Source organism: Aspergillus welwitschiae (genome assembly GCF_003344945.1).
Source record: "Aspergillus welwitschiae strain CBS 139.54b unplaced genomic scaffold BDQ94scaffold_4, whole genome shotgun sequence".
NCBI classification, from domain to species: Eukaryota; Fungi; Ascomycota; class Eurotiomycetes; order Eurotiales; family Aspergillaceae; genus Aspergillus; species Aspergillus welwitschiae.
In genome coordinates, this window is record NW_020798698.1 from 1,042,013 (window position 1) to 1,069,243 (window position 27,231).

The following is a 27,231-nucleotide window of genomic DNA, read 5'->3' on the forward strand; positions in this document are numbered from 1 at the left end:
TACCCCTCATTTAGTAAATTGGACTCATGTGCTTCCTACAATTGATCGATTTTGGATGGTAGATCGGAACCCATGGAGCAGTGAACTTCACTATGTCGCAATTCACCATTCATACGTCGTCCTTGTTCGATCCCAAGCTCAAGGTATTCCGTCCCAATGTCTCTGTCACGGTCGATCCTATCAGTGGCCTCATTGTGCGTGTCTTTGAACGCGACGCGGAGACACCATTATCCGAGATTCTGCAGCCTGGCGATATAGATCTCAGTGGAAAGTATGTGTTGCCTGGACTGGTTGACGCGCACACGCACATCTTTCTCCATTCGTACGAGTAAGTTCACCCAAAAGTATCTGAATAAGTCCCATAATCGCAACTGAGCAAATCAGTGAGGCAGGAGCACTCCAGCAAAAGCGCGATGAAAGCATTGGAGAACGCATGGTCCGAGCAGTTAATCACTGCCGCACAGCATTGCTAGCTGGGTACACGTCCTATAGGTATGAATGTAGCCTTCCTCCCACCTGAGTGGAGAGGATACAGTAGCTCATTCCATACAGAGACCTCGGCTCCGAAGGAATGCAAGATTTCGACGCCAACATCCGCGACGCCATCGCTCGAGGCCTCACTCCCGGCCCCCGCCTATTTGTAGCCACCAAAGTCCTCGCCAGCACCGGATCCTTCGAATGTCGGACAGAAAACAGCGCAGGGGGTCACTGCCTCCCCTCCAGTGCCGATGCAGTCGACGGTGTAGAGGCATGTCGTCAGGCCGTTCGTCGCCGCATAGCTGCTGGTGCAGACATCATCAAGTTCTTCGCCGACTACCGAAGGAGAATCATGCGATATCCCCCTGCGCAACAACACCCGTATATTGCGGGTGTCCTACATCCTCCCAAGGAACCGAATCCGGATTACATGGTATTTTCGAAGGAAGAGATGCAGACGATCGTGGCAGAGGCGAAATTGGCCAGATGTCCAGTTTCAGCGCACTGTGCGACGCTTGAGGGTGCGATGGCTGCCATTGAGGCAGGAGTGTCCACCATTGAGCATGCGTATCAAACTACAGATGAGATGTTTGAGCAGATGGTGAAGAAGGGTGTGATTCTGGTGCCGACGCTGGCTATAGCGGAGAGATTGCACGCAAGACGGTTTGATCAGATCTTGAGTGGGGTCAAGAGGGCGCATGAGATGGGAGTGAGGCTGGCTTGTGGTGGGGATACCGGCACCTATCCTCATGGTGAGAATGTTCGAGAGCTGGAGCTCATGGTCCAAGCGCGTATCCCACTAAGTGAGGTTCTGGAGGCTTGTACTGTCGGTGGGTGGGAGGCTTGTGGAGGAGATCTGTGTGGTAGACGGTTCGGATGGTTTGAGGAGGGAACTCAGGCGGATATCATTGCTTTGTGTGGCAATCCAGAGGAAGATCCGGGGGCTTTGAGGGAGGTCGACTTTGTCATGAAAGATGGAAGAGTGTGGAAGATTGATGGTCTGCCTAAGGGCATGTTCTAGTGTTATCTGGATATGTTTGGGAGTAGAGATATTCTGAGTAATAATCAGCCCAGGGTACTCGATGTAGCTGTGTTTCAAAAGAAAAGCCGAAATATTGATGACCTAATTCCCAACCCAATAACTACTCCAAAACTCGCATTGGAGGTACGTTTCCGCCACTTGATCAGGTTTAAGACCTCTATAATTGAGAGGCTGAGCCCATTAAAAAAGTTGGTCATTCGAATACCCGGTTGCTCTTGCTAATTGTTCTCGTAGTTTCTAGATACAACGTGCTTCTTGTTATGCTCATGGGTTGCCCATAACCGTCCCAGCGGTCTCCGCTATAGTAGCTGCACACAGCTCTTGCGATCGCTCAAACATCCGCTGCAATGCATTCTCGTCCCTTGGTATGAACCGCACCTTGAAATCCGACGCGATGGCGTTCGACGCCGTCGGATCGCGCTTATAGTGCACATAGTGGGTATTCGGCGGACATTCTTCCTCTTCCACCATTCTGAATGAGACAATGAGACGAAGGATGGTCGCATATAGGACTCTGTTTGAAAAATTTACCGCCGTACACATGCGCGAGCCTGCACCAAAGGCAAAGTGATAAGGCGGGGGAATATCATGCTCTGCCTTTAGCCAGCGATCTGGCCGAAATTCATCCGCATCCGGGCCATATACTGTCTTGTCTGGGATTGATAGGTTAGCCGAATATTCCAAAACAAAACAAGGCAAACGCCCATACCTCGATTCGCAGCTTGCGCGTTCAAGTAGATGAGAACACCTTCTGGAATTACAGCTTCCTGGTACATAAATTCTTTAAAGGATTGCCGCGCCGGAAGAAGTTTGAGTGGCGGGTAAAACCTCAGCGTTTCCTTGACAATAGAAGAGACATAAGCACACTTCTCTTCAGATACACAAAGTTCGAATGCATCTTCTGGTGAGTTGTAGAAATTCAAGATATCTGCGTAGGCCCTCTCTTGTATTAACTGCCCCTCTGGGGTTGATAAGACACCGATTGCAATAATAGCGGTCGAGAACACGGTCTCGAAGCCTCCTGACATGAGGCCACCGAGTATTGTCTTGACATCGACTATCCATAATCAGCCAAAACTTATATATTCAGACAGAAAGGTACTTACGTTTTGTCAGGCCTTCCTGCTCATCTGTCAACAACAGTTTGGCCACACATTTCCTATCTCCAGTTCGCAGGCGGATACTTTCGCGAGCGCCATCCAACATTGTGGCCAACCATTTATCCCGACGTTCACGGACCTCCAGAGCTGTGGCAGTCCTTCCTTCCTTCTTCCAATATCTTAAGTAAGGAATGAAGTCTTGTGGGTTCGAGTTGGTAGAACGGAAACTAGTCAAGTTAGAAGGACTGTGCTGGGCTCGCAAAGCTCAAATACTTCACCTTGCGATAGTGCTAGCGTCTTCAAGGATCTGGAGCAGCAGAGGATCGGTAATAGATTCGAATCGTGTCCCGTAGCAGAACATCATCATAATATTCAGCGCAAGGCGCTTCTGGTAGATATGCGGAACAATACCAATGCGCCCGTTTTGACTGTCATTATAGATTCCTGATACCATCGAAAACGTCTCTAGATCTAACATGGGTCGTAACTTCTGGATAGCCGGGCCGGTAGTCAGGGAGCCGACAACTCGTCGCTGCTTTTTCGTCCGCTCATCCCAAGGGCTTGTTCCGATCGTGGCAGCTATACTTATCATTAGGATTTAAAGGATGCATTTACCCATTTTACATACCCGAGGTTGCAGAGACTACCTTATGGAAGGTGTAGAACGATGGGCGGTCCAAAGTCGCGGACTGGTTTTTGATCATCCAGTCCCGGGCGGCATTGAACGAATTTATCACCACCGCTCGTCGGTGTCCCATTCGGATCTGAAAGACGGGCCAGCCAAACTTCAGTGACCAGCGTTCTGCGGTGGTAGCATGGTCGTTTCCCAACTGGTACAGATGGCCTGCCAGGAGTTCACCCCCAGGGATTTCTGGAATACCTTGAATACTGGGGAAATCAAAATAGAGGTAGCGTAGATATGATAGAATCGCAATTGTAAGCACTCCTGCAGCCACGAGGCTTACAATGACGAGGTTAAAAGGCCAATAATGATCAAGTAGAGCATCCATAGTGAACGGAACTGCTGGTATGCCAAATGATTGACAATGGTGATGGCTTTGGGGTGTTAGACAATGTCATGGTCCATTTAGCCATTGTAGATGTGAGAAGTAACTCTTTGACTCCGATATGCAGGTCGGAGGAAGGCGTCGAAGTGGGCCGAAAGCTCGGAGAATAGCGAGCGGTTCTCAACTCATCTTCCGTAATTTCCATCCTCCTCTGAGATAAGGACAACCATATTTGCCGTACATCGACCGGAGTTCTAAGGTTCATCTTGAGTCTCTGATATTGTCATGGCAAGCAACTTGCGTCTGGGAGCGCTCTTCGAGGTTAAAGACCGTTGGGTCGCCATTACCGGTGCAGGTGAAATACCATCCAAGGAAAACAACTGGCTTAATGTTGACATCTTGCTATCAGGTAGCGGTATAGGTCGTATGTTAGCACGAGGTTGTACAGTGAATGGGGCCAACACCATTCTCATCGATGTCAATGAGCGTTCCCTGGAGGAGACCAAGACAGAGCTTCAAGGACTCAGCCGATCTGAAGACTTATCTCCGACCTCTGTAGTTACGTCTGTTCCCCATGCATATCCGGTCATTACATTATTCTGAGTCAATTCTAGAATACATGGCGACCTTTCCAGCGAGGCAGGTGTCACAGCCGTCGTCGCCGCAATTAAATCAATACGCGGTTCACTTGATGCTCTCATACATTGCGCCGCAGTACGCTATATGAACGAGGTTACTTATAAGCCTGGCGGCAGTCTGGGTGACCTTGAAGATGCGACTATGTCTGCCCCCTATCAAGGCTGGGAACAAACCTTTCGCTTGAACGTGCTCGCACCATATTATCTGACTGCGGGTTTAGTACGCCTGCTGGGCACAGCAGCCGCGAAAGGCGATGGTCGAGGCTGCGTGCTAATGCTGAGCAGCCCAGCTAGTGTGCATAATCATCAATTTGTGCCCTGCTATCAGACGTCTAAAGCAGCGGTTGATCACCTTGTACGGATCATGGCCGCTGAGTTCGCAGACTACTACAGTATGTTGTAGCTCGTAGCACCACCCATCATTTTTTTCTGCGACACTCATCTAATCTCATTTACAGTTCGCGTCAACGGGATTTCACCAGGCATTGTGCCTTCCGGAATGACCACGACAGATGCCAATTCAAATCTCCACCTAGCGGCGGAAGCTCCAGCGGGCCGAGCAGGGAACGAGGATGACATGGTAGGGACCATGCTGTGGTTGATCAGCAAGGCGGGCGCTTTTATGGACGGCAAGGTTGTCAGGGTTGAAGGCGGCCGGCTTCTTATTCTTCGAGGAGCAACGTGTCATTCCGGTTGAACAGAGAAATTGCTAGTACCCGCATTTCAACTCCTTTTCGCGGAAATTTTCAGCATAGATGAGATGTTTCTCTCCTATAGTTTTAAGCCTCAATGACTTGCATGACACCGTGCTTGCCATATTGACTATCCTGGTTCAACTTCTATGTTCCATATGGCTATGCAAAAGGTCCATAATAGTTTGCCAGGCATGAAGGTAAGATTGGCCACCCTTCCAATGAGAAGAGAAGAAGGCTAGGATTTCGCTGCATAGAATCAAGTCTCTGAAGTGCGACTGAAAGGATGTCCACCTCTTCACTATAGCTGTCGCTAGTGAGCATCCAGATATAAGGGCCCTTGAGCACGCTATAATCGGTGATACAAAGTCTTCCTCAATGAAGGTTGCTCTGTGTGTGTTCGATAAAAGTTCTGCCGCTGCCCTGACAATCTTACGTCTTAATGTCCTCATTCCCTTTCCCTGCTGGTCGTCCGGTTCCTGATAGCAGGCCACGCACTGCTTATGCCTGACACAGGTTGCTAGGAGGACAAGCCAGATTTCCTGGGATGCTGGGCTAGCATCTGCAATAACATCGGCCCTATCAAGCAGTCCTGAGACTTCACCAACAAAAGGGCAGCTCTCGGCATCACCGATTCGATTAGTACCGTAGATTGCGTGGAATAGTTTGCTGTATAAGATAGAAGATATATCCTTTTCCGGTGCGCAATATGACATATCTTCGATCAACAAGATTGGCCGATTGGATACCGTTCGTAGTGACCTACAAAAGATGAGCCAAGAAGGACTAATGAATTCAGTGCTGTACCCACCCTTCAATTTCCCTAAGTACGCACATGAGATGGGTTCTCACAGGATCAGCTAAAAGTGATTCCTCATGACCATTGAAGTCGTTGGAGTTCGACGCGGTTCGGTTCCAGCCTAGCTGCAAGCATGTTCTTCGCGCAACATCGAGGAGTTCCCAGATGATGCCGCGAGTTGGATCAGCCAGTTCATATACGAGAAGTAGTAGGATAGCTTTCATAGAATCTGCGTCCGCAGCACAAATGATTGGGGCGATGAAGTCATTAGCCCACTCACGACACGTATGGGCGAACGGCTTCCAATTTGGAGATTTGTACGTTTTTTGGGCGGCGGAAATAGAACAGGCCATCAGTATCTGAAACCTTCGCATTTCCGGGAGCTTCCGTAGGTGGATGCCGTCATGGCTCAGAATATCAAGCTCCACGATATCATATTTTGGTCGAACGAAGCGATGGTAGTCTTTCAGAAGCCCGCGCACCACGCCAGGTGTAAGCATGGACCTGTCAAGGTGCGGGATATCTGGTAACGGGTCACTTTCTTTATCAATAGTCCTCCAGTCATTTGTTTTGTGGTGTTGTGAAAGTACCTCGAGTGTGACCTCGACAAGACGTGATGAGAGTGAAAGATCTAGGTACATATCTCTACCAGATTTAGGCATAAGAATGAAGGAAGAGACCAAGGAAGGCCGTGTTGACATGCCATCAGGAGACCTCTCTGTAAGGCCACTTCCGCCCTCCATAGTCAGATTAGCTTCAGGCAGATAATACTGGCAACGACGTCCTTTCACCTTGAAGAGATTTGAGAGTTCAACGCTAGCTCAGAGTTTAGCTTCTCGATTCTATCCTGCAATGTCTTGAGATAGCTGTGATTGATGAGCCTATGGATGATTGAGTGTGGGACGCCGTCCTGCTGACCCTCGGGTAACATCTGCTTGCAAAGCTTCATCTCGAAAGGTACATTCAACATCATGCTTAGAGCAGTTGGCGCACGCTGGAAGCAAGGAGTCGCACTGCAGGAACGTGCCTTAGTCTACTATTTGATGATAATTGCGATAAGGGAAGGTAGGTACCTTGATCCTCCGGCTTCTGCAACGGGTACACGTCGGCAGCATCTCTGACTTATCACACAATCGAAGTGAACAGCCTGTTTTGCTTTATTGTGGTCTAGTGTGTTTCAGAGCACAAACAACTCGATTTAACTGCTATTTTGTTTGGGAGAGAGTCGAAGTGGGCATGAGACGACCGATCCAATTCTGGTCTAGCACCATCACGGGGTGCTGTGACAGTACGCTAAGCCTGGAGGGGTAAGGTAGATGTGGCTTGTTTTGATGCAATTGGTTGATTCTCTTCCTTATCAGGTGATGCGGGGAAATCTGTCTCTATTACTAAGTAGATATTAATACACAGCAGTGATCTGTTTATCTCGCAGTCACTCTTGACTTTATATTGTCTCATGCATGTTGGCCGCCAACAATGCCACGATCGAGACGCTCAACTAAAGTATGTTCCCGCTGCCGGAAGCGCAAAACGAAGGTTCGATCCCACAATACCTTCTTCCAATTATTTCTTCTGTTGCTGTAACGTCCGTGCTACATCCATACTCCCTCTCTAACGCGGCCATGCACCAATAGTGTGACTTCATCTTCCCAGCATGTACTCCATGCAAACTGGCAAATTTGCCTTGCTTGGGCTTTGATCCTAGCTCCAAGGAGGCAGTCCCCAGAAGGTATATATCACATCTCGTCTATAGTCACTGGGGACTGACATTGTGTTCCAAGCTTCGTCAAGTCACTCGAAGCTCAGGTGGAAGAGCTCGAAGCACGACTGTTTTCGTTCAACGCCGCTTCCACCAACGTTCCGTATCTCATCACTACGGCCGTGGCACAGGCCACCATATCCATTGGCATTCCCTTTCAGAACTCGTTTCTCGACTCCAAAGCCTCATCTTCATTGTTCTTCCGGCCCTCCTGTCCCCCATTGGCAATAGCCCGGGAACGGGGACAATCCACTCCTGAGAAACATCCCAGCTTACAGAATAATCGACACAATCCCGGCGCGCCCATTAATTTACGTAGTGTTCCATTTTCTGCAATCAATCGTATGATTCAGAATTATGTCGACATCCACTTGCCTCAGTACCCCTGCGTGTCAGAAAACGCGGTAAATGAAATACTGAACAGGATCCAGCATCAGGACCTGAAGGACCCAAATGCTCTCCCGATCCACCATGTACCCACTGATGCTGGCCTGGGGCATTTCGAATATTTTGTATTGCTTATCGCACTTGCAATCTCTGCGATGACATTGACCTGGAAGGCCGATTACCAAGCTCGAGTGGCTTCGGAGTCTTTCTATAACGCCGCCGTAAAACACCTACAGGCCATGACAGACCATAGCGAGATTCAGGCACTATAAATTTCTTTGCTCCTAGCTCACTATGCCCATATGTGCCCAGAGAGGGTAGACAATTGGACTTGCATTTCTAACGCAGTCCGGATTGTCCTCAATCTTGGACTCTATCTGGAGTGCAATCAACTGGTTCATGGTGAGCCTTATCAGCGAAGCGTACTATTTTGGGTAGCGTACGGTATGGAGAGGTCATTATGTACGAACCTCCGCCTACCCTTATCATTTCCGGAAGAGGCAATCACGGTAAAGGTAGGTTTCCCAGACGACCCTGTGGCTCTTTGAGAAACTCAAGAAATTCCAGTTTCCCACAGTAGAAGAGACAAATCTCCATACGGAACACTCCACCAGTAGGCCGAGCAAGAAGTCTGTGGCGTACCATATATGTCGGTACCGTGCACTAGAGACAGAAGTTCATAGAGTGCTTCATCTAGAAGAAGACTTGACTAAGTTCGGCAACAACACGATAGATGAATGGATTGAAAGCATCACCCAGAGGTTGAAACAGTGGTACGAGACGGCACAGTCGTACACAAAGTATGATATGCTTGAATTCAAACATGTGCAGTTTCACCACCTCATGGCACGCATCCACCGGCCCACGCCGCGTCTGAGATTGAGAGGTTCAGACAACTGGAAAGCTGTGTTAAACGCATCATCCGTTTTGATACAGGACTACCTCGCTCAGGAGCGGCGTCGGAGGCTGTTCTATCCTTGGCATGGGGTACATATTCTCTTCGAAACTGCCGTCATCTCGCTCGAGGCATGCTGGTCAGCACGGAATTATGAACCGCTACAAGTTAGGGCTCATGAGATGCTGCAGACCTCGATTCCTCAGTGTCTTCAGCTTCTCACCAACATCGGTGAACGATGGGGTGAAGCAGCCGTATGTGCTGATCGGTTGAGGCCGCTCGTTGACACTGTCAGGACCGCTTTTAACAATCCTGATACGCTGTTGTTGACTATGATTGATGAGAGTATGATCACGGCAGAGATACTTGATTTACTATTTACGGATGGGCCATTGTCATGGACCCGAGCCAACCCGGGAGAGATAATGTCTAATATGAGTGAGAGTGATCCATGGCTAAATAGCCTGGTGGATGACAGCCTCGAACTTTTCTCGTGGAATCCTGAATGGTGCATCATGCCTGCTGACACAATCTCCATCGAGGGATATACGCTTTAACCGAGGTCATGATCTGTACTACAATGGTCATTCTCTTGTATCGCTTTTCTCTTTCGCTGATAATTATCATTACTATAACAAACTATCTCCGATCCACGCCAATACCCATACTCATGAGCGTTTAAGAAAAATTGGCAATATATAGCATAAGACGAGTCAGCCATACTGGCACAAAGGCCGCAGCGCCCGCAACAGTCTCACGCAGTCGTGTGGGCAAGCCCGCGACCGAGTCTTTCTATCTGGCTACTATACCATGTCTGAGAATGGAAGTAATGTTAGCGAGTGGCACCCCAATCACATACATTTCACTTACACTCTCAAGGCCGGCTCCAACCGATCTATTGCTCAACATCTTGAGGATCCAAGGCTGTTTTATCTGTTGCGTGACAAGCCGCGCGCTCTCTGCCGGGACATCTGGGTTCAAGAGGATGTCATTCGGTAACGTGGGTTTAAGAACTGCCGGACGTCCAATCCCTATCATGTCGCAATCCTTATCAATCAGTGCTTTCTCCATACCGGTTCGAGTACGGAAGCCGCCCGTCACCATCAATGGAGTCCCTGGGAATTGCGCTCGGATAGCGCTGGCGAACTCCAGAAAGAATGCCTCCCGAGCCACCGTCCGAGCGGACTTCTCGGGCTGTTTATTTGATGCGGAAGAACTCATCATCTGGTCATCATCAGCTGTGCAACTAACCACATGCCAAGGGGTCAGATCATCTTACCTGGGGATCCTCGTACGACCCACCACTGATCTCAACAAAGCCCACTCCCGCCTCAACGATCAGCTTGAGCTGCTCAACACAGGCCTTCAATGCACTTTCGGATTGATGGTCGACCGAATTCAACTTTATGCCCACACAGAAAGTAGCTGGGACCGCTTTGCGAATCGCATGAATGATATCGACAATAATCTTCACACGACCAGCCGGCGAACCGCCATACTGATCAGTCCGTAGGTTCGCCGTGGGCGAAAGAAACTGCGACAGAAGGTACCCATGGGCAGCATGCAATTCCACCCCCTGAAATCCCGTTTGTGAAGCCAAACGACTCGTATAAACAAACTGCTCAACCACACGATCGATATCCTTCTGGGTCATTTCCCTCGGGGTACCAAAAATCACCGAGGTCGCGACCCTATCTATGATCCTCGAACCAAGATTCAAAGGAATGGGGCTAGGCGCTACATTTTTGGCTGTGAGGCACCTTGAGCCAGCACCCGTGGGAGATTGCCTTCCAGGATGACAGATTTGCATGACTGTTGGCGTGCCGTGCTTGGTACAAGCAGCGGACCACTCGCTCCATCTGCGGATCAACTCTGGCTCGATAGCCGGGTTTGGTGCAACGTCACGCGCATCTCCAAGGTACATTCTATCAACTTGGACGTTTCCTATCTCAAACGTTCAACGGCTTATTCATGAATTGCCAATACCATGCACAGCGGCAACTTACCTGTCAAAAGCATCCCCCAGCCGCCGCGTCCCCACTCGGCATAAGCGCGATTATGAAGCTCAGTGGGCAAGTTGTCGCTATCAGACATATGTTCTGCCATTGCAGCCTTCACCAGACGATTCTTCATTTGCAGCCCACATTTAAGGGTCAGGTGTTCTGAAATTGCGGACTCCATGGTCGATTTTCGAATGTAGGGTACACCAGAAATCAAACTGCGATATGAAATAGCAAAGTGGGTTCTTGTTGCCTTTCTGCAGTTAATTTATAGACTCCAGGGAAGCATGTACCTGCCCGCCCCTGAACTCGAAATTGGTCACATAAGAATGCCACCTTGCTCAATAATCGCCTCCCAGGGTTTTTTTTTCCTTCCCGCTTCTTTCTAGAACCAGCCTGATAAATCAATCATATGCCTCCGAGACCCGGAAGTCGCGCGACGGTGCAATCATCTTAAATATGAGTAGATGACCAATGAAAAGCGTAGTATCCCGTCGGTTTCAAGGAAAAGTTGCGAGTTCTGGGGCAATATTGGCAAAAATGTCGGAACTCGATCGAGATCCGAGAGTGGGTGGGTCCGGTTGAGCTCCGACTGCCGAGATAAAGTCTCCACTTAGATTCTGCTCGGGTTTCGGGTATCATTCTCAGACGGTCCTTGTTTGCACCTCTATATAAGAGGGAAGCGGGGATGGAGGAGCCTCGGCTTCGTAGATCTTGTGATTGCTGCAGAGGAAGTGTGCTGTTTTGAGAATCTGCCAGATGGTTGTACTATGGAGAGCGGAGGAGGGGGGAGAAGAGCCAGAAGACTCTGGTGGCGATGTTACTTATATATAATAAGGAACCCCCAGGCATGAGCGATACACTTGCACGCGTTTCCTGGTACAAGCCCCATCTGGAGTTAGGTGGGCACTGCTAGTCTGAGACAGCCGAAATTGTGGACTCGAAAGCTTGAGTACAAATTACTACAGCCTGACGCGACGGCGGTTGAAGTAAAGAGATACGCGGGGAGTAAGTCATTGGGGATTGAGAATTAAAGTCTTGGTCAAATCCGGCTGCCGTTCGATGAACTGCTCTATCCCAGTGACTTCCTCCAATTCATAATGGGTACATCAAAAATCATTCGATAGTAAGTTCTCGGAATTGTTCGATTTATTCTATTGGAGTGTATGGCTCGGTAGTCCGTTCCTGAATCACTTGATATCCCAGTACGTGAATATACCACGAATCGTGGTTACGTGCATATGGAATTGCCAAGCAACGAGTCTATCACGATCTGCTCTAGAGTCAAACGGGACTATCTGTCAAGTCCGGATTTAACATTCGGAATGACAGTCAACACAAGGTCATCATACAACCAATGAAAAGACAGAATACAGTAAACATCACACCTGCGCTGCCGTAAACCCATGACAAGGCCAGTCCGGTCTCGGAAAGCGCCGAGGCCGCGTAAACTCCTCGAAGAACATGTTGCCGGTGCTAACATTAGCACGCACAGTATGCGCCTCTCGACCCGGCACCCGACCATACTGAAGCCCACGCACACTGGGATACAGCACATTCTGCAGCATTGCCAGCGCTCTATGGTTGGACTGGTCAAACCACAAGTGATCTGGATGGACAACTAGGACGGTGTTATCCAGCGCCGATTGTGCGTCGATGAAGAAAATAGGGAATTGGCTGTCGCGCTCTCCGCGATAGGTGAAGACTTCCCAGAAGATCTTCCAGACGTCGTCGAGGGTGCCGTCGGCTTCATTGTCCCAGGGAACGTAACATGCGATCTTAGTTCCCCAGTGATTCTCTTCCACTTCGCCTATTGTGCGAATTTCTCTTTCTATATTGTCTTTATCGGACGTGGGAAGGTTATTCGTGAGATAAAACACTGGTATGGTGTATTGTCCTTTCTTTGCTGACAGCCATCGCGGCGGGTTGGTGTAGAATGGCTGGTTGGGCGAATACAGTAACTCCGGCTCGACCTTTTTACTATACATGTAGTGTTCTGCGGATATTCCTCGTCTCCTCATCATTTCGGTCCACGGGCCTCTGTCAATGATTATGTTTTTCAGAGATATTCGTGCAACATTTGGCAAATCGCCCCGTTCGTACTTGACAATTCCTAGTTCGAGGTCGTGAGCGTTTTGAGTGGCAGGAATTTGTTGGAGAAAGTAGATATTAAAAGGGGCTGAGTTGTCCCCTGCTCTAAGCCGATACGCCTCCCACAGGTTTGCGATTTCACGGCGAGACCTGGCTCTGTGATATTCCCACGGGATAAAGGTGATGGTATATGACCGGACACCGGAGCGCTCGATCTTCCGGTAGTCCTCGATGGCATCCTGAAAGATAATTTGAATTTGATGAAGCTCGGGTGGTGTCGCCGGAAACAGGAGAAAGATGTTCAAGCGCTGTGCGCTGTGGTATATCCACGACGGCAGCCCTAAAGGACCCTCGTTGGCGCCTGAAAGATAAGTTAAGACTTGACCCACCAGCTCCGGTGGCAAAGGCGTGTATTTTGTCAATAAGGCCTCGGCAACATTGAAACGTTCTTCATGACTGAGATAGGTCGCTCTGTCGATGGTAAATGGCGGCCGGTCTGGTTCATAAAGAGTGAGGCCAGGATCGTCATATCGATCGCGTTGAACGTTATGCATAGCAGATTTCTTTGATGGTTGCACGTTGCGTAGTTTCTCAAGGAATTCGGCTTCGCTGCTCCCACCTACAGTGGTCCGCTTTGCGAAGACGCAAAAATCGCCGGCTGGGGGTAAGGTAGCTGGCTCTGGTTTGACAATGACCATGACCAGTGAAAGAAGTGGGTCCTCCCCCATGCGAAGATTCCCATGCAGCTGACGCTGGGTGAGGCCATCTGCTACAAGGAATCTTGTCCATCCAGCCCGATATGCCAAGGTAGCCATTGCGTGAATGTTAGCCTGGCTGTCTGGATAAGAGCCTTGGATGGCGACCCGACATAGCAGCGCCGGTGACGGTTGCCATCTCGTGAGTGTAACATTTTCCTTTCCGAGGAAGTCTTGTAGGCGAACAGCAAGATAAGCTTGTTCGGCTGAAGTTTGCTCAGCCAGGTAGACAAGCAGCAATGGATACTTGCCCTCCTCCTTCTCGTCGATCAAATGTGGGAGTCCGTACGTCGGAGCGGAAAGCCCGGGGCCGTTGTCCGAACCGATATGGGCTTCCATCTGTTCTGCTCCTCCCCGATGCCGGTGTTCTTCTGTCAGGAATGGAGGGCTAGAGAAGGGTAGGCGGATGAAGACAGGGGTGGAGAACTAAGCAGGCAGTGTGGGACGGTCGATGAATGGGATTGTTTCCACCGACAGGGAAAGTGATTAATTGTAGTGGGGAACTCGTATGGACCCGGCATCACTGAAGCACGTGGCGGCTGTCGGTGCATGGAGCTTGAGTTCGCAGACAAACTGTATACCTTGACGTAGCTCTTATTGCGGATCCCTTGGAGGCATGAGTTGGAAAAGGAAAGAGGCTATAGCCAATGCAGCAGACACCAGCAGACACCTCCGTATGCGAGGTGTATAGAGTCAGCCATGATCGGTGCCTGGGAAATTCGGCGATCAGAGCCGCGCTTGACTTCCGCCCGCCATTTTCTCGATAAGACAAGCGAAATGCCACCGCCTTTGATGTAAGTCTGCCTGAGGCACCTACTACGATCCAGGTGCAAAGCCTGTAAAATGGATCTCAAGGTTCTTTCAGTGGATCTCAGATTAACGCTTCGAGTTGTCTATAAGTCTATATAGGTGAATAGTCATGTTATCATCAAATTCTCGTCCATCGATATCAGTATCCCAAGCCCTTATCAACCTGGTTGAGAAGCTGCTGCCCTTGAGCCCGTCTTTCCAAATTACACTGCAGTATCTTGATAGCACGGTCGTTATAGTGGGTTGAGTTCCCACTACAATGAGGCGTAATGATAACATTTTTATAACCCCACAGCTTATGGTCAGCCGGCAGTGGCTCCGGATCCGTAACATCCAGTGCCGCTCCTCGGATGTGACCCGCATCTAGGGCATCCATGAGGTCATCTGTTTTGATCACTGCCCCGCGTGCAATGTTGCTTACATATGCCTTCTTCTTGCTGAGATGTCTAAACTGCTCCCTCCCAATCATACCTCGCGTCTCTCTAGTCAGCGGGACAGTGATCACCAGCAAATCGAGATCCGAACCTAGGAACTCGTTGAGTTGATCTTTGCCCGAGAACCACTTGGACGGAAATTGACCGTCTTCGTCCCCCAGACCTGGCTCGCTGAATGAATCTGTTTTTCGGGACTCGGGCGTGGTTCGTGGGTGCAGTGTGAAGGCATGGACATCCATGCCGAAGGCTTTGGCGACCCGGGCGCATTGCCGGCCGATACTTCCATAGCCCATTATTCCACTGATACTGTGTCAGTCGATATAGGGTCGATAGAACCCAAAGTCAGACTTACACTCTGAGACCAACTGCATCCTCGGTGTCTTCGTCCGATGTGGGATCGATCCATTGGCCGAGCTTCTGGTGCTCCAGATATCCGGGTACTGTTTTATCGTCAGTGTTATGTTCCTTTCATTGGTGTGGTCAACGTACGATGGTGCTGGAAGGCGAGGAATGTCATGAAAACCCATTCTGTGATTTGAGGTCTGATCCGTCAGTGGAATTCCTTCTTTCACGATACTTCTGAGATAAAACCCACGGATGAACCCCATTCGCTGTACAAAACGCGACGTCAGTCTCATCGAATAGCGAGGTCCCCATAACATGATTGCACCCGGCACTCAAGAGCTGGACATATTGTAGACTTGGGACCAGCTCCTTGGGCGGAAGAAGCTTCCAAGTAAAGAGTGCTGTAACATCCCTCCATGTCCCGGGGGAGATATCTGTGGGCAGCTCCGTAGCATTCCTGTCAATTTCGCGTTTCTCGATGCGGATGTGGGGGACAGCGCTCCTCATGCTGGTAATCCATTTGTCTGGAAAAGCGCACGGCATGAGAATTAACAGGAATTCCTGGGAGGCCATGATAGGATATCTGGGAGTTTGTGTAGATCCAGAAGTCTATGGTGTTGATAATGCGAGAACACCGTGGAGGTGCTGAGGTATACATACATGATACGGGTGAGAAGTGAGGGGGCGATGATGCGTTATCAATGCGAGATAAGAAGCTGTGCTAGTATCAGGCACATACCCCGCAGTCATTCGGCCTATGGGGCCAATTATGGAACAGCATTTGTTACACTTCGACTCACTTCGGTAGTACAGAGGAGTGCAATGTTATGCTAAATGGCCATTGGACAGAACCCGCCAGCAGGTTTCCCTTTGATGATGAAGACTATTCGAGATATCATTTAAGCCTAAAAGCAACGTGGCGGTAGATCAACCACCAAGCTTGAGGAATGGGTGATCTATCAACTCGCGAGCTGTCTTTCTCTCCTCCGGGGAGCCAGGCGAGCATCTGTCTAGCAAAGGATAGAAATGTTTCTCGGTCTTTCTCTTCTAAAAACGGAATTGTGTCCTCTAAGCTTCGGCACGGAACCAACTCATCATACAGGAATTTCCCTTGAGACGTCAGTACTATGCCCATATGGCAGCGGTAGGTGAGGCGACCAGTCTCGTCATCAACTTTGCAGTGCATTGGTTGTTGTTGTTGCTGCTGTCGATCAATGAAGCTGGTTAGGGTCTTCTCACTTTCAAAGGCCATAAGAATAGTATTATTGCTAGTCGCCTTAGAGGTAACGTTGGCTCGACTAGACTGCTCTGAAACTGATCAGGAACTACAGGCGCCCTTGATAGTGGCTAATCAGAAGACTGATGGGGCTTGACTAAGCGCCAAACACGACTGTAACGCGGGGGATAGTATCTGAGATGGACCTACGCAGTGGGTGATAAATACACTTAAAAATAGACTGAGCGGACAGTTGAGAAAGTCATTCCAGGAGTAAATACCAATTACTAAGTACTACTATATCCCCAGGTTGTCGTGACCAGTCAGCGGAGTCGGAACAATAGTAGGACCGACGCTATGCTACTATTCTTAGAGGGAGTCAGTATACTTTTACACCGTGTTTAGGCGAAGGCAGATGTGTTTCAACGCTCTTTTCTTCGTATTGTCTGTGGGGGCTTCTCTTGGCAAGTATAGGTAAATACAAGCAAAAGTATTCTGAGATACACTCCACGGCTGCTGTGAGAGAGCCTCAAAAGGGGGAGGGGAATCTGACAGATAAAATCAGGCTGAGTGAGCATATACTAGTACTTAGTAGTACTAAGATTCCATAGTAACTGGGTCAGACACAGGAGAAAAAGAAACCAATCCGATCAGAGGGATGGAATGTAGATCGGGATTTGAACCATCTCGCATGCCATGACTACGGACATGTACCTCCCGTCAGATCAGACCATGTCAGTTCCTACTTACTACTCTATACTTAGTGCTACAAACGTACTCTTACTCACATTTAGTGTTTAATTAAGTTACAGTAGGATGGAAGGAAGAGAAGCATCATTTAAACTTCACCAACTCGCAAACTGCAGCAACATCCCTACATAAAGTTCTACTAGTCTGGTCTCCAAAAGGGTCTCTCTCTGTCTGCCTCGTGATCGGCAACCCCCTCCATGTGACAGGCCCGATCGGGATCCACGTTCTCTGTCAGTTCCATCTTGACAATTGCTTCTTCCTCTTCTTCCTCTCTGTTTTGCTTTTCTCTACTCGCACTCCTCCTACTTGTCTCATTTTCTCATACTACGTTTTGCCTCTTTTCCCTCCTCACTTGCGGCAGCTGCTGCCTCTTTCCTGCAGCCTGCCTGACTGGGTATGATTGACGACCTCTTGGCCTTCCCCCTTCCCATCCCCTCTCAGTCCTGTCTGGTGTTTTGCTTATTCCCTTGGTACCTTTTGGCATACACTTCCATCTTATAATTTGTTCACCGGCCAACCATCCCTGCACCCCCAAGAAGTAGTAGTCACTATTGGTGGTGTTATTTCGTGGTGTTACTTGGTGCGACACCGCCCCTCCACCTCGGGATTCTTCCATATTCCTTCTGTCCGCCTCCCACTGGCTTCCCTCTCTGTCTTTCCTTCCTTCTCATCCCACACTTCTAAGCCACCCACCACCACCACCACCACTACTGACCTTCATGGTTGGTTGGTCACACAACGCACAACACACACTGACTCTTTGCCCATTTCTTGCCAGTTAGCGCGGTGTCTGTCCCACACTTGGAGTCAACCCAGGCTTATTCCTCGGTGTGGGGGAGGTGGGCAAACGCCCTGCGGGGTGAAACTCGATTTATCGGCTGCAGAAGTCCAGATCCGACGGGGTTTGCGATCGGAGGCCAAACAACGTGGACCGACCGGCCCTCATCCCTGTGCAACCCACTCCAGTGCCAATCACGGCTGATCCCTCCTCCGTCTCGTTTCCTTACTTAAATTCCACTCCCTGCTTATTATTCCTCCCCACCGCTCGCCCCAATCGACCGGTGGCCAGCCCCGTTGCCAACTTTGCGCCCTGATCGGAATGCCTGGCCCGACGACCTCCGATTTCCCTTCGTCTTCGTCGTCTTCCTCCTCTGCCTCCGAGTCCTCCTCCAGCACTTCGGTCCTGCCTGGGCCCCCAAGCACCCGCGCCCGCAGCCCGTCAGCATGCACCGTCCCCAGATCCTCGCATCCGTGGACCCCAGACAGTCTGCCCTCGCCCATCGCCTCCTCGTCGACTCGGGTGCAGATGCCGTCCGTCGAAGACCCAGCGCCCGCCGTCAGCTCGGACGCTTCCGAGGCGGGCATCCACGGTGATACAGACGATCGGAACACGAGCGAATTGGCCGCCTCCGCCTTCATGGCCGTCCCCCAGTATACGCATGTCTTCGAGTCTTCCGATCGGCCCTATGCCACCCCGTCCGAGGTGGTGAATGCGGTGAGGGCGCGCGACGATCTACTGGTGCGTGAGACTGTGCCCGACCATGCGCCCAACCCGTCGTCGCCCCCGGTGGAATGGTACGTTTCGGACTCGGAAATGACGGACGCGCTGTCGGAGATGGGTGGCGTCCCGCTGGAGCCTTACATTGGCGGACACGTCGGCGTGGCAGCCCTCCTCAATCAGTCGCTAGATACCCCGGTAACCGTGCACCCCGTCTCGTCCACGATCTCCAGCGACACCGAAGATGGGGAGGCGACCGATCTGATCATGGACTATGAGCCGTCAGTGATGGAGAACCGGTCCACGTCGCAGTCCATCGCGGAGGACGACCCGGATGATACCCAAAAGTTCTACTCGGATGATGGCGATGCTTACGAGGACGATGTCGCCAGTGACATGGAAACCCGGCACGGCACGGCGTATCTGTCGGAGGAAGAGCTGGAAGACTTCTATCACGACCAACCTTTACCGTCGGGACCTGAATCACTTGATCTGGGGCCCGGTTCAATGCGCGACGATTACAGCAATGTCTTCTCCGAAGGGGACGATTCCAGCAATGCCGATCCGACGGGCGAGACGCACTTTGCTGATCCTGTAGTTGGAACGAGTATGTCCCCGAGTTCTACGTCATTTGTCAAATGCTAACCAGTGATAGCCCGCGAAAGGAACCTGAACGTGGACCAGTTTATTGCCCAGTGGCTGTACCAGTCGTCCGCAGCCTCCTCGATCCCCAGTCTTTCGATGTCGTCGGCACAACTCCCGCGCAGCGCCATTGCGCATCTGATCGGTTGGATCCCTCCGCCGAAAATCTATCGGCCGCCGGGGTATACGCGAGATTTCTACGATCTGCAACAGATCCCCTGGTGGGATGCCTTGCGGATCAAGCGGGCATATGTGCGCGAGCTGCGGGACCAGTCATATACATCGTACCACAACCTGGAGTATTCCCGGCAACGGCCTGGCGCGAGGTTGCCGCAGGAGGAGTCGTACTTCCGGGGCAAGGCCATGTACACGGAACACAAAGCCACCATCGAGCACTTTCAGCTGCGGAACCTGATGTCGGTGGCGGCATACAATACCGTCCACTTTGCACACGAGTCGAAGGTCTACTCGTGGGTGCCCGCGTATGACGATCTCGTCTGCCTCCTCGATCTGTCCCGGCCGACGGTCGAGTCGGGGTTGCAGGGCCCCGTTAAGATCTCGACGATGAAGTCGGCGCACGACACGACCATCGCGGGCGGGTTTTCGGGCGAATATGCCGTGCGAGCAGCGGGCACGACGGGCCCGGGCGTGCAAGGGTATGTGACCAAGGACGCGAATGGCATCACCAACCATGTCGACATCATTCCGAGTCGGACGAGCCGGTCCCCACAAGGGATCTTCGCGTCGAATGACCGTCACCTGCGAGTGCTGGACTGCGAGACCAACACGTTTGTGGCGGACCACGAGCTCTCGCGGGCCATCAATTGCACGGCGACCTCGCCGGACGGGCGCCTGCGCGTGCTGATTGGCGATTCGGCGGACGCGTGGGTCGTCGAAGCGGATACCGGGCGCCCGGTGCACCCCCTGCGCGGACACCGCGATTTCGGCTTTGCGTGCGCCTGGGCGCCCGACATGCACCACATCGCCACGAGCAATCAGGACAAAACGGCGATCATCTGGGATGTGCGCATGTGGCGGATGCTCCAGAAGATCGAGTCCGATGTGGCAGGATACCGGTCACTGCGCTGGTCGCCAGTGGGCGGCGGGCCGCGCACCCTGCTCCTGTGTGAGCCGGCGGACCGCATCGCCGTGGTCAACGCACAGACATACCAGCGTCGACAGGTGCACGACTTCTTTGGAGAGATCGGCGGCGCGGACTACGCGCCGGATGGCAGCACGATTTGGGTGGCCAACACGGACGAGCACTTTGGCGGGTTCCTGGAGTACGAGCGACGGCAGTGGGGACAACGATACGGGCTGCGGGATCGGCCGAACGAGTGGCTGCGCGAGACAGAGCTGGACGACGACGACCGATGCATGTTGACTGAGCGAGAGCGACAGCAGCGATGGATGTGGACGCTGGGGGACGAGGAGCATGAAACGTTACTTTTGTAGCCATGGGTGTATGACTAGTGCATTATCCTGCATTATTGGGCGGAGCCGTGATTTAGAGATACCATGTTACTTGCAGTTTTTTTCTTTTTCCTTTTTTTCAGCTATACCTCAACAAACATTCTATTCCCCAACTCATTACTTCATGATAATGATAATCCCAAGTAAACTAAAACTAAATCACCCGATCGTGGCTGAGTAGCCCTGCCCCACTGCCGATCCTTCCCCATTCCTTTCTTTACTTTCTACATCTACACCGCCACAGCCCCTCATAAATACTCCTATCCTACCCCTCCATCATCATCCCCTCATCATCCATCATCATACTACCTTCCAACCACCCACCAAACATCCACTTCGTGAAGTAAAAGAATTCAGAATGTCCTTCTCCAACCTCATCTCCTCCGCCATCGAACAAGCCACCTCCCACTCCAGCGGTGGTGGATCCGGCTCCGGCTCCTACGACCCCGAATTCTCCTCCGCACAACACCACGCCCAAGCCCACGAATCCTCGTCGGGCGATTCCTCCCTCTTCTCCTCCGCCCTGGGCTTCCTCTCCGACCGCAAGAGCCAGTACTCCGAACAGCCCGACATCGACGAGGAGCACCTGGTGCAGTCGCACCAGCAACTGTACAATGGCGGTGGTGGATACGGTGAGGAGCAGCAACACGATAGCAAGAGTCTGGGTGCGGGTGCCGCTATGCAGGCGCTGAAGATGTTCACGTCTGGTGGCGGTGGTGGTAGCTCTGGCGGTGATAAGAATGAGTTTATTGGTATGGCGATGGCGCAGGCGAGTAAGCTTTGGGAGGAGAAGAGCGGGTCTGGCAATGTTGTAAGTGTTGATTCCTTTTTGGGTGCGTTGGGGTAAAGGGTGTGGGCTAACTGGTGGTTGGGTAGTCTGGCGATAAGCAGTCTGCTGTTAACTCGGCGGCGGAGATGGCGTTTAAGATGTATATGAAGAGTCAGGGGAGTGGGTCGAGTGGTACGGGTGGTCCGGCGGCGTTGATGAGTCTGGCGAGTAAGTTTTTGTAAATATTTTTAAGGTATCGGGTTGATGAGGATGGGTTTGGTAAGGTTGTGAGATTGTTTGTGCATGTGAGATGAAACTAGGAAAGGCATCTACTAGGATATGTAGTGCTATACATGTCTATTTTATCTACCGGGTATGCTTCTAGCTCTCATGCTCAGTCTCTTTCTTCGGTATAGTAAATCACCACTCGTCATCTTCATCATGATGTCCCTGCATCGCGTGCTGTCGCGCCTTCAGCGCCTCCGCCAATCCTCCCGCCAGACTCGCGTTCGACGCGCTGTTTGGCGTCCCCCGTCCACTGCCTCCCGAGGAGTCGTGCGAGTTCATGCTCACTGCGCTATCACGTGGCGCCGCGGGGGGTGCGGGCGCCACCTTCCGCCCTGCCATGTTGGGCCGCTTGGCTGGCGGGGCTGGCGGTGCGGGCTTGGCCTTGGCTTTGGCGGCCACAGCGGCGGCGGCACCATTAGTCGCCGGTACGGGGCTGGCGCGGGGTGCGGCTGGTGGCGGCGGGGGCGGTGCAGGCTTGGGTGACGCTGCCACTTGCTCCTCCAGGTAGGCTTCGGGCGTCCAGCCCTGGACCGATGTCGTGGTATTCATACACAACCACCATCCTGCAGACATTAGCTGACCTGCCGTCAAGAATAATGGGCGGGTGTGACTTACCATTTCCTTCCTTGGAGACAATCTGCACAAGATCGCCCGCCCGGATCGACAGTTCGTTGGACTGGTCGCTGTTGAAGTCGTACAACACCTTCGCCATCGGCTTCCTCTGGGCTGCTGGGGGCGTCGCCGGGGGAGGCGGGGGCGGCGCCCTTGTGGAGCTGGAGGATGCATTGCGTGTGTGCTGCGCTGCGGCAACCGCGGCAACCGGTTGAGGGACCGGCCTGGGCTGCGCTGCGGGCGACACAGCTGGCCGGGGGGCGGGGGGTGGTTGCACTGCAGCCGGCTGCGGCGTGGGCTGCGGCATAGGCTGGCGCGCCGGTGCAGGTCTGGATGCCAGTTTCGAAGGTCCGCCGCCAGGACCGCCGGGGCGGAGCAACTTGCCCTTCGTCACGGGTCGCGCAGCAACCTGCTTCGGGCGTGGCGTGGGTTTGGACACGGAGCTAGGCGGTTCACCCGCACTCGTATGGATGGTGCTGCTCTTGTAGCTGTCGACGTTCGAGGCCCCGGGGTCCTTGACCACCTTGACGGTGGCCAGCTTGCCCGGCTTCTTGTTGTACTCGATGCTAGGAAGAATTTAGTGGCGCTCTTTACGAGGACGAAACAAACTTACTGGTCGGCAATTTTCAGGTTCAGCTGCCCCCGAAGGGCGTTGGTGAGGTGTGTGAAGAACTCGGTCTTGAAGACGCAGTTCATCAGCGGGTCTGGCTCCTGTCCGCCCACCACCAGCGAGAACCAGTCGTCTTTCAAGTTGGATGTGCTGACAGACTTGATCGCTCCGATAGGTATCGTCCGCTCTGACGCAATCTGAAGCTGATTGTTGACCAGCGTTTGTGCCACGATGTAGACGTGTCGGTTGGTCTGCGTTGTCAGCTGCGTCCAGTTGCAGCAAGGAGCATTCGACTTACCAAAACAAAGATGCGCGGTGCCGGCTTGCTAGACCGGCCAAACTTGGAAATCAGTACTTCACCACGGCAAGAGAAGAGAATATTTTCCGATCCTAGTACTTGTCAGTACAAATCCTACACATAAAGCGTGTGGCTTACCGTTAATGCCTGCACCGTTGTGGATCATTTCGCCCGGGCCACCCTTGTTGCCAACTCCCACATAATCTCCGAGGAAGCGCCGCGACCCGAGCAAACTCATCCTGCGCCGCTCCTTCTTGCCCTGGAGGACCTGGTGTCCTTGGTCACGTAGTTTAATGAACTCCAGACCGCCTGTCATGCGACGCCAGAACCGCTGGATGCGGATGGCGCATTCGATGCGGTAGCGCAGGTAGTTGCGCCAAGCACGCTGGATGCGAATGGCCATGTTGTGCCAGTACCGGTCGCGCATCGTCTCCAAGGCAAATAGCGTCTCCGGCGTCTTGACGAACACCTTGGTGATACCCATCTGGTACTCCTCCGCGGGGATACTGGTGTCTTTGAGGATTTGGCGGGCGCCAGACTCCTCATCACCGGTCCACGTATAGTCACCAGCGTACGAGGTCTTGGGCGACAGCAGGTAGAAGCGCTCCACGAACTTGTCGAACGTTTGACGGTAGGCGAAACCAGCGCGACGAATACGGACGTTCTCCTGCAGACCCAGATACTTGATCTGGTGCAGCACATTCCCTTGGTTGTACTCCCGGGGCGCTTTGTTATCGTTGGGCTTGATGGTCCGAATGTAAGACGGCTGTGCCTTCATCAGGGTCGCCACGAGGTCGTTGGCAGAGGCCTTGATTTTGTCGCTGGCGGTGGGAGGACGTCTCTTATCATCCTGGTTCACCTGGTTGGGGAAGAGGGTGTGCACGAATTGGTTGCTGCTGGAACCCGCGAGGTTCAACAAATCCTTCAGCAACTGGTCCTTGTTCTTGTCGGTCATGCCCTCGACTGCATAGCTGACGTCACCGGCGTAGTGCTTGACGATGAACTGGCCCTGGCGGCTCTCAAAGTTGGGGTTCTGGCCCAGGAAGTTCAGACGGCCGACAAATGTGTTGTCCGCCGCGCCCGAGTCGGCATGCGCTGTCGCGCAGGCATCGTTCAGCGCTGCAAAGACACCAGGCGGACGCTTGTCCTCAATCAACGAGCAGACCACCTTGTTATCGAAGTATTTGATCGGGGTCCACTGGATCTGTTCCCGCGCATACTCATCCTGCTCCGCCTTCAGGGTCAACTGGATGAAGATCTGTTGCAGCTTCTCATTGACGTAGTTAATACACAGTTGCTCAAACGAGTTCTTCTCAAAAATCTCAAACCCGTAGATATCCAAGATACCGATGGAGTTCGCCACAGAACCTCTGGCGGTCAACGAAGAGTTGACCCGCCCAACAATCCAGTCAAAGAGATTGAAGTAGATCGCCTTGGACAACGCATCACGAACAGCTAGCGCCTGCACCGTGTTCAAAGGAACCTCATAGACAGATCCCCTGCGGCCTCCGCGGGCCGTCTCCATCAACCGGATGGTGAGCGCCTTGTTCACCTGCGCGGCATCGACCTCCAGCAAGTATGCGACAAAGTCGACCACCGACTGGTCGGTAATGGCAGCGTTCCCGGAGTCATCTTCGGCGAACTGAATGTTTCCGATCCACAGGATCGCGGCCAGCATCCGGAACACCTCGTCCTGTTCCGCTTCGGTCATTCCAATGACACCCATGGCATTGATGGTGTCTCTAAATTCGGCCGCATCATCGACTCCGGGGACATCGTAGCACTTCGATCGGCTGGTGTAGAGGTAGGACTGAGGCTGCTGTATGCCGAACATATCTACCACGAGCCGTTAGCTCGGCCACGGGAACCAGGATTCATGCGCCTACCTCTGTACTTCTGCGGTGCAGCTTTGGTGAACTGGTAGAAAATGTGGAAGTTTCGCTCGTTTGTGATTTGTCCCACCACTCTTGACTTCTCCAGCAGGTAGTTTGTGATGTTGGCACCCACCGGCTCGCCATTGGTGTTGAATTCCAGTTCCAGGTACTTTCCGAAACGGGAGGAATTGTTGTTGCGCAAGGTCTTTGCGTTACCAAACGATTCCAGCAACGGGTTGGTGGCCAAAACCATGTCTTTTGTTTGTTGGATGGACGAGTCGCTGCCGCCGGACACACTGGCGATGTACTGCATGATCCGCTTGGCCGCCTCCGTCTTACCCGCACCCGACTCTCCTGAGATGATCACGCACTGGTTATCCTTGTATGACTTCATGTTGTAGTAGGCGGATTCTGCGACCGCGAACACGTGGGGGGGGACTTCGAGTCGGTTCTTTCCCCGATAGGACTCGAGGACACGGTCGGTATAGATGCCCACTAGAATAGGGGGGGCGTGGTCAGCCATGCGACCATGGGTAATTCTGGCGCTTCAGGGGAAACCACTTACAGTCGCGGAACGGGTTCACAGACACCAACACATGTCCAATGTATGTCTACCGAGGTCGTCCGTTAGTGATTGTCCTAGCCTAGATATTCTTGCCATTGTGGTGGTGGTGGTGGTGGTGGCAGCGGCAGCTTACGTAGATCTCGTCATGTTCGAAGCGGAGTTTGAGGTTGTCATTGATGGCCTCGTTGGAGATTTTGCTGAGGAGGGTAAGATCAGAGACACCAATCTCCTTCTTCTTTGTGCTTTCAAAGACGGCCTTCTTGACCTGGGGCTTGCCCGCCTGTCGCCCGTCGCCCACATCGGCGGCGGCCTTGGAGCGACCGAAGCCGCGACTCTTCTTCTCCCCGCCAGCCGGACGTCGTGAATGACCCTACAACGAGACATGGGGTTAGTAGAAGATAATTTGATACAAAAGTATAAACCTCTGTCATCGAGCTGGTAGTGAAACGGGCCGCGACTCACCATGATTGTGGCTACCGACTTCCCCGGAAGTTGCGCCCAAGCGTCACGATATCTGGCCTATCAGTCTGGAAAGGAACCGGGCGGATAAATTCACAGCGGATACGGAATGAACGCAGCGGGCGTATGGTTCATTCCAAGAAGCTAGTGGATGGTGAGAGGGGCCCGCACGAAAGGATAGTAGTGTGTTAGGATAATGGAAGAGGGGTATAGGAATGCGAAGAGGACGAGGGGAGAGAGAAGGAGGGAGGGAAGAATGACGGAAGGGTGCCTTGTGGAGGAGGAGGAGGAGGAGAGAGAATGGGGTCCCTCTTTCGCTATTCTAAGTAAAAGGCAGAGAGAGAGACAGACACTCAGAGAGCCGGTGATTCGGCGGGCCGGCCGATGGAGCCTGCGCCACACTTGGGTTGCGCTGCCTCGAATACGCGCAATCAGTCTGGCCGCTACCCGACCATCTTACTAGTACTAGTCAGCTAGGATTGGTAGTACCAGAGCTAAGGAGTACCAGAGTTTCTCTAGTTAGTAACTCTAGGACTCTGGAGTGTACTACTGAACACTTAACCGTAGGTAATCAATCTACTAACGTTATGTACTTCAGTGGTACTTTAGTATGTTGTTGCCTCCGGGGCAAAATCCCCGAGCGCCAGTCGCCCCTGGGATTCGGGTCCCTGGCGCTAAGGTTTCCAGTGAAGGGAAAAGGCTGGCCGCACACGCCCGTCCGAGGCACCGACGATCCAAGGGACTCCTCTCGGGAGAAGCCTGAGGCTGCCATTGCCAACGGTTCTCTTTCCTTTTTTCTTCCCTCCCCTCCTCTCACTCTCACTACGTCACCCCCTGCAGCCCAATGCTTGTCCAGTTTATACTACTAGTAGTGACTAGTCGCTCCTTCACCACCAAGCTGATCCCGGATTTTTCCACCGTAGCATCTGCCACACTTCGTCAATTG

The 27,231-nt window shown here is 52.2% G+C and overlaps 11 protein-coding genes across 11 annotated transcripts; 5 read left to right on the plus strand and 6 right to left on the minus strand.

Moving 5' to 3' along the window:
- Nucleotides 1–17: 17 nt before the first annotated feature.
- Nucleotides 18–1,647, plus strand: BDQ94DRAFT_182936 (amidohydrolase family protein). Its single transcript, XM_026774278.1, has 3 exons — nucleotides 18–328; nucleotides 385–492; nucleotides 553–1,647. The coding sequence occupies exons 1-3, from the start codon at nucleotides 93–95 to the stop codon at nucleotides 1,496–1,498; spliced, it is 1,290 nt and encodes a 429-aa protein (XP_026630692.1). The 5' UTR covers nucleotides 18–92; the 3' UTR covers nucleotides 1,499–1,647.
- Nucleotides 1,648–1,783: 136 nt separating this feature from the next.
- Nucleotides 1,784–3,629, minus strand: BDQ94DRAFT_182938 (cytochrome P450; the record flags this gene model as incomplete). The annotated part of the gene is made up of 5 exons (XM_026774279.1): nucleotides 1,784–2,172; nucleotides 2,229–2,576; nucleotides 2,626–2,846; nucleotides 2,898–3,198; nucleotides 3,248–3,629. 5 exons carry the CDS (start codon nucleotides 3,627–3,629, stop codon nucleotides 1,784–1,786), a joined length of 1,641 nt encoding a protein of 546 aa, XP_026630693.1.
- A 282-nt stretch (nucleotides 3,630–3,911) lies between these two features.
- On the plus strand, nucleotides 3,912–4,961 carry BDQ94DRAFT_166830 (SDR family NAD(P)-dependent oxidoreductase; the record flags this gene model as incomplete). The annotated part of the gene is made up of 3 exons (XM_026770645.1): nucleotides 3,912–4,189; nucleotides 4,241–4,656; nucleotides 4,723–4,961. The coding sequence occupies 3 exons, from the start codon at nucleotides 3,912–3,914 to the stop codon at nucleotides 4,959–4,961; spliced, it is 933 nt and encodes a 310-aa protein (XP_026630694.1).
- Nucleotides 4,956–6,958, minus strand: BDQ94DRAFT_91923 (uncharacterized protein). Its single transcript, XM_026776842.1, has 5 exons — nucleotides 6,829–6,958; nucleotides 6,674–6,768; nucleotides 6,547–6,621; nucleotides 5,768–6,484; nucleotides 4,956–5,718 (listed from the first exon to the last, which is right to left on the minus strand). The coding sequence occupies exons 1-5, from the start codon at nucleotides 6,868–6,870 to the stop codon at nucleotides 5,097–5,099; spliced, it is 1,551 nt and encodes a 516-aa protein (XP_026630695.1). The 5' UTR covers nucleotides 6,871–6,958; the 3' UTR covers nucleotides 4,956–5,096.
- A 273-nt stretch (nucleotides 6,959–7,231) lies between these two features.
- Nucleotides 7,232–9,353, plus strand: BDQ94DRAFT_182939 (Zn(II)2Cys6 transcription factor; the record flags this gene model as incomplete). Its single annotated transcript, XM_026774280.1, has 5 exons — nucleotides 7,232–7,291; nucleotides 7,390–7,484; nucleotides 7,537–8,122; nucleotides 8,216–8,416; nucleotides 8,469–9,353. 5 exons carry the CDS (start codon nucleotides 7,232–7,234, stop codon nucleotides 9,351–9,353), a joined length of 1,827 nt encoding a protein of 608 aa, XP_026630696.1.
- An 86-nt stretch (nucleotides 9,354–9,439) lies between these two features.
- Nucleotides 9,440–11,263, minus strand: BDQ94DRAFT_136818 (NADH:flavin oxidoreductase/NADH oxidase family protein). The gene is made up of 4 exons (XM_026764949.1): nucleotides 10,803–11,263; nucleotides 10,076–10,740; nucleotides 9,667–10,020; nucleotides 9,440–9,610 (listed from the first exon to the last, which is right to left on the minus strand). The coding sequence occupies exons 1-4, from the start codon at nucleotides 10,975–10,977 to the stop codon at nucleotides 9,551–9,553; spliced, it is 1,254 nt and encodes a 417-aa protein (XP_026630697.1). The 5' UTR covers nucleotides 10,978–11,263; the 3' UTR covers nucleotides 9,440–9,550.
- Nucleotides 11,264–11,914: 651 nt separating this feature from the next.
- On the minus strand, nucleotides 11,915–14,208 carry BDQ94DRAFT_91935 (uncharacterized protein). The gene has a single exon (XM_026776843.1). The coding sequence runs from the start codon at nucleotides 13,979–13,981 to the stop codon at nucleotides 12,179–12,181; it is 1,803 nt and encodes a 600-aa protein (XP_026630698.1). The 5' UTR covers nucleotides 13,982–14,208; the 3' UTR covers nucleotides 11,915–12,178.
- Nucleotides 14,209–14,591: 383 nt separating this feature from the next.
- BDQ94DRAFT_166835 (D-isomer specific 2-hydroxyacid dehydrogenase family protein) lies at nucleotides 14,592–15,804 on the minus strand (the record flags this gene model as incomplete). The annotated part of the gene is made up of 4 exons (XM_026770646.1): nucleotides 14,592–15,186; nucleotides 15,239–15,326; nucleotides 15,376–15,428; nucleotides 15,482–15,804. The coding sequence occupies 4 exons, from the start codon at nucleotides 15,802–15,804 to the stop codon at nucleotides 14,592–14,594; spliced, it is 1,059 nt and encodes a 352-aa protein (XP_026630699.1).
- Nucleotides 15,805–18,296: 2,492 nt separating this feature from the next.
- BDQ94DRAFT_166836 (WD40 repeat domain-containing protein) lies at nucleotides 18,297–20,792 on the plus strand (the record flags this gene model as incomplete). The annotated part of the gene is made up of 2 exons (XM_026770647.1): nucleotides 18,297–19,302; nucleotides 19,351–20,792. 2 exons carry the CDS (start codon nucleotides 18,297–18,299, stop codon nucleotides 20,790–20,792), a joined length of 2,448 nt encoding a protein of 815 aa, XP_026630700.1.
- A 376-nt stretch (nucleotides 20,793–21,168) lies between these two features.
- Nucleotides 21,169–21,821, plus strand: BDQ94DRAFT_166837 (uncharacterized protein; the record flags this gene model as incomplete). Its single annotated transcript, XM_026770648.1, has 2 exons — nucleotides 21,169–21,621; nucleotides 21,687–21,821. 2 exons carry the CDS (start codon nucleotides 21,169–21,171, stop codon nucleotides 21,819–21,821), a joined length of 588 nt encoding a protein of 195 aa, XP_026630701.1.
- An 89-nt stretch (nucleotides 21,822–21,910) lies between these two features.
- On the minus strand, nucleotides 21,911–26,556 carry BDQ94DRAFT_91952 (class I myosin myoA). Its single transcript, XM_026776844.1, has 9 exons — nucleotides 26,289–26,556; nucleotides 25,960–26,196; nucleotides 25,827–25,872; nucleotides 25,274–25,756; nucleotides 23,526–25,223; nucleotides 23,388–23,479; nucleotides 23,093–23,340; nucleotides 22,483–23,045; nucleotides 21,911–22,430 (listed from the first exon to the last, which is right to left on the minus strand). The coding sequence occupies exons 1-9, from the start codon at nucleotides 26,289–26,291 to the stop codon at nucleotides 22,000–22,002; spliced, it is 3,801 nt and encodes a 1,266-aa protein (XP_026630702.1). The 5' UTR covers nucleotides 26,292–26,556; the 3' UTR covers nucleotides 21,911–21,999.
- Between the last annotated feature and the right edge of the window lie 675 nt (nucleotides 26,557–27,231).

Bases quoted from the DNA above. Each gene is read 5' to 3' on its own strand.
- BDQ94DRAFT_136818 (XM_026764949.1), bottom strand. From the start codon at position 10,977: ATGGAGTCCGCAATTTCAGAACACCTGACCCTTAAATGTGGGCTGCAA. The intron at 10,021-10,075 runs GTAAGATGATCT...GATGATGACCAG, and splicing joins GGTCGTACGAGGATCCCCAG to ATGATGAGTTCTTCCGCATC. The intron at 9,611-9,666 runs GTAAGTGAAATG...TTCCATTCTCAG, and splicing joins TTGGAGCCGGCCTTGAGAGT to ACATGGTATAGTAGCCAGAT.
- BDQ94DRAFT_91952 (XM_026776844.1), bottom strand. The intron at 25,873-25,959 runs GTAAGCTGCCGC...CGACCTCGGTAG, and splicing joins TCGAACATGACGAGATCTAC to ACATACATTGGACATGTGTT. The intron at 25,224-25,273 runs GTAGGCGCATGA...GGCTCGTGGTAG, and splicing joins TGCACCGCAGAAGTACAGAG to ATATGTTCGGCATACAGCAG.
- BDQ94DRAFT_91935 (XM_026776843.1), bottom strand. From the start codon at position 13,981: ATGGAAGCCCATATCGGTTCGGACAACGGCCCCGGGCTTTCCGCTCCG.
- BDQ94DRAFT_91923 (XM_026776842.1), bottom strand. From the start codon at position 6,870: ATGCTGCCGACGTGTACCCGTTGCAGAAGCCGGAGGATCAAG. The intron at 6,769-6,828 runs GTACCTACCTTC...ACGTTCCTGCAG, and splicing joins GCAGAAGCCGGAGGATCAAG to TGCGACTCCTTGCTTCCAGC. The intron at 6,622-6,673 runs GTCAGCAGGACG...CATCAATCACAG, and splicing joins CAAGCAGATGTTACCCGAGG to CTATCTCAAGACATTGCAGG.
- BDQ94DRAFT_182936 (XM_026774278.1), top strand. From the start codon at position 93: ATGTCGCAATTCACCATTCATACGTCGTCCTTGTTCGATCCCAAGCTC. The intron at 329-384 runs GTAAGTTCACCC...TGAGCAAATCAG, and splicing joins ATCTTTCTCCATTCGTACGA to TGAGGCAGGAGCACTCCAGC. The intron at 493-552 runs GTATGAATGTAG...CATTCCATACAG, and splicing joins GCTGGGTACACGTCCTATAG to AGACCTCGGCTCCGAAGGAA.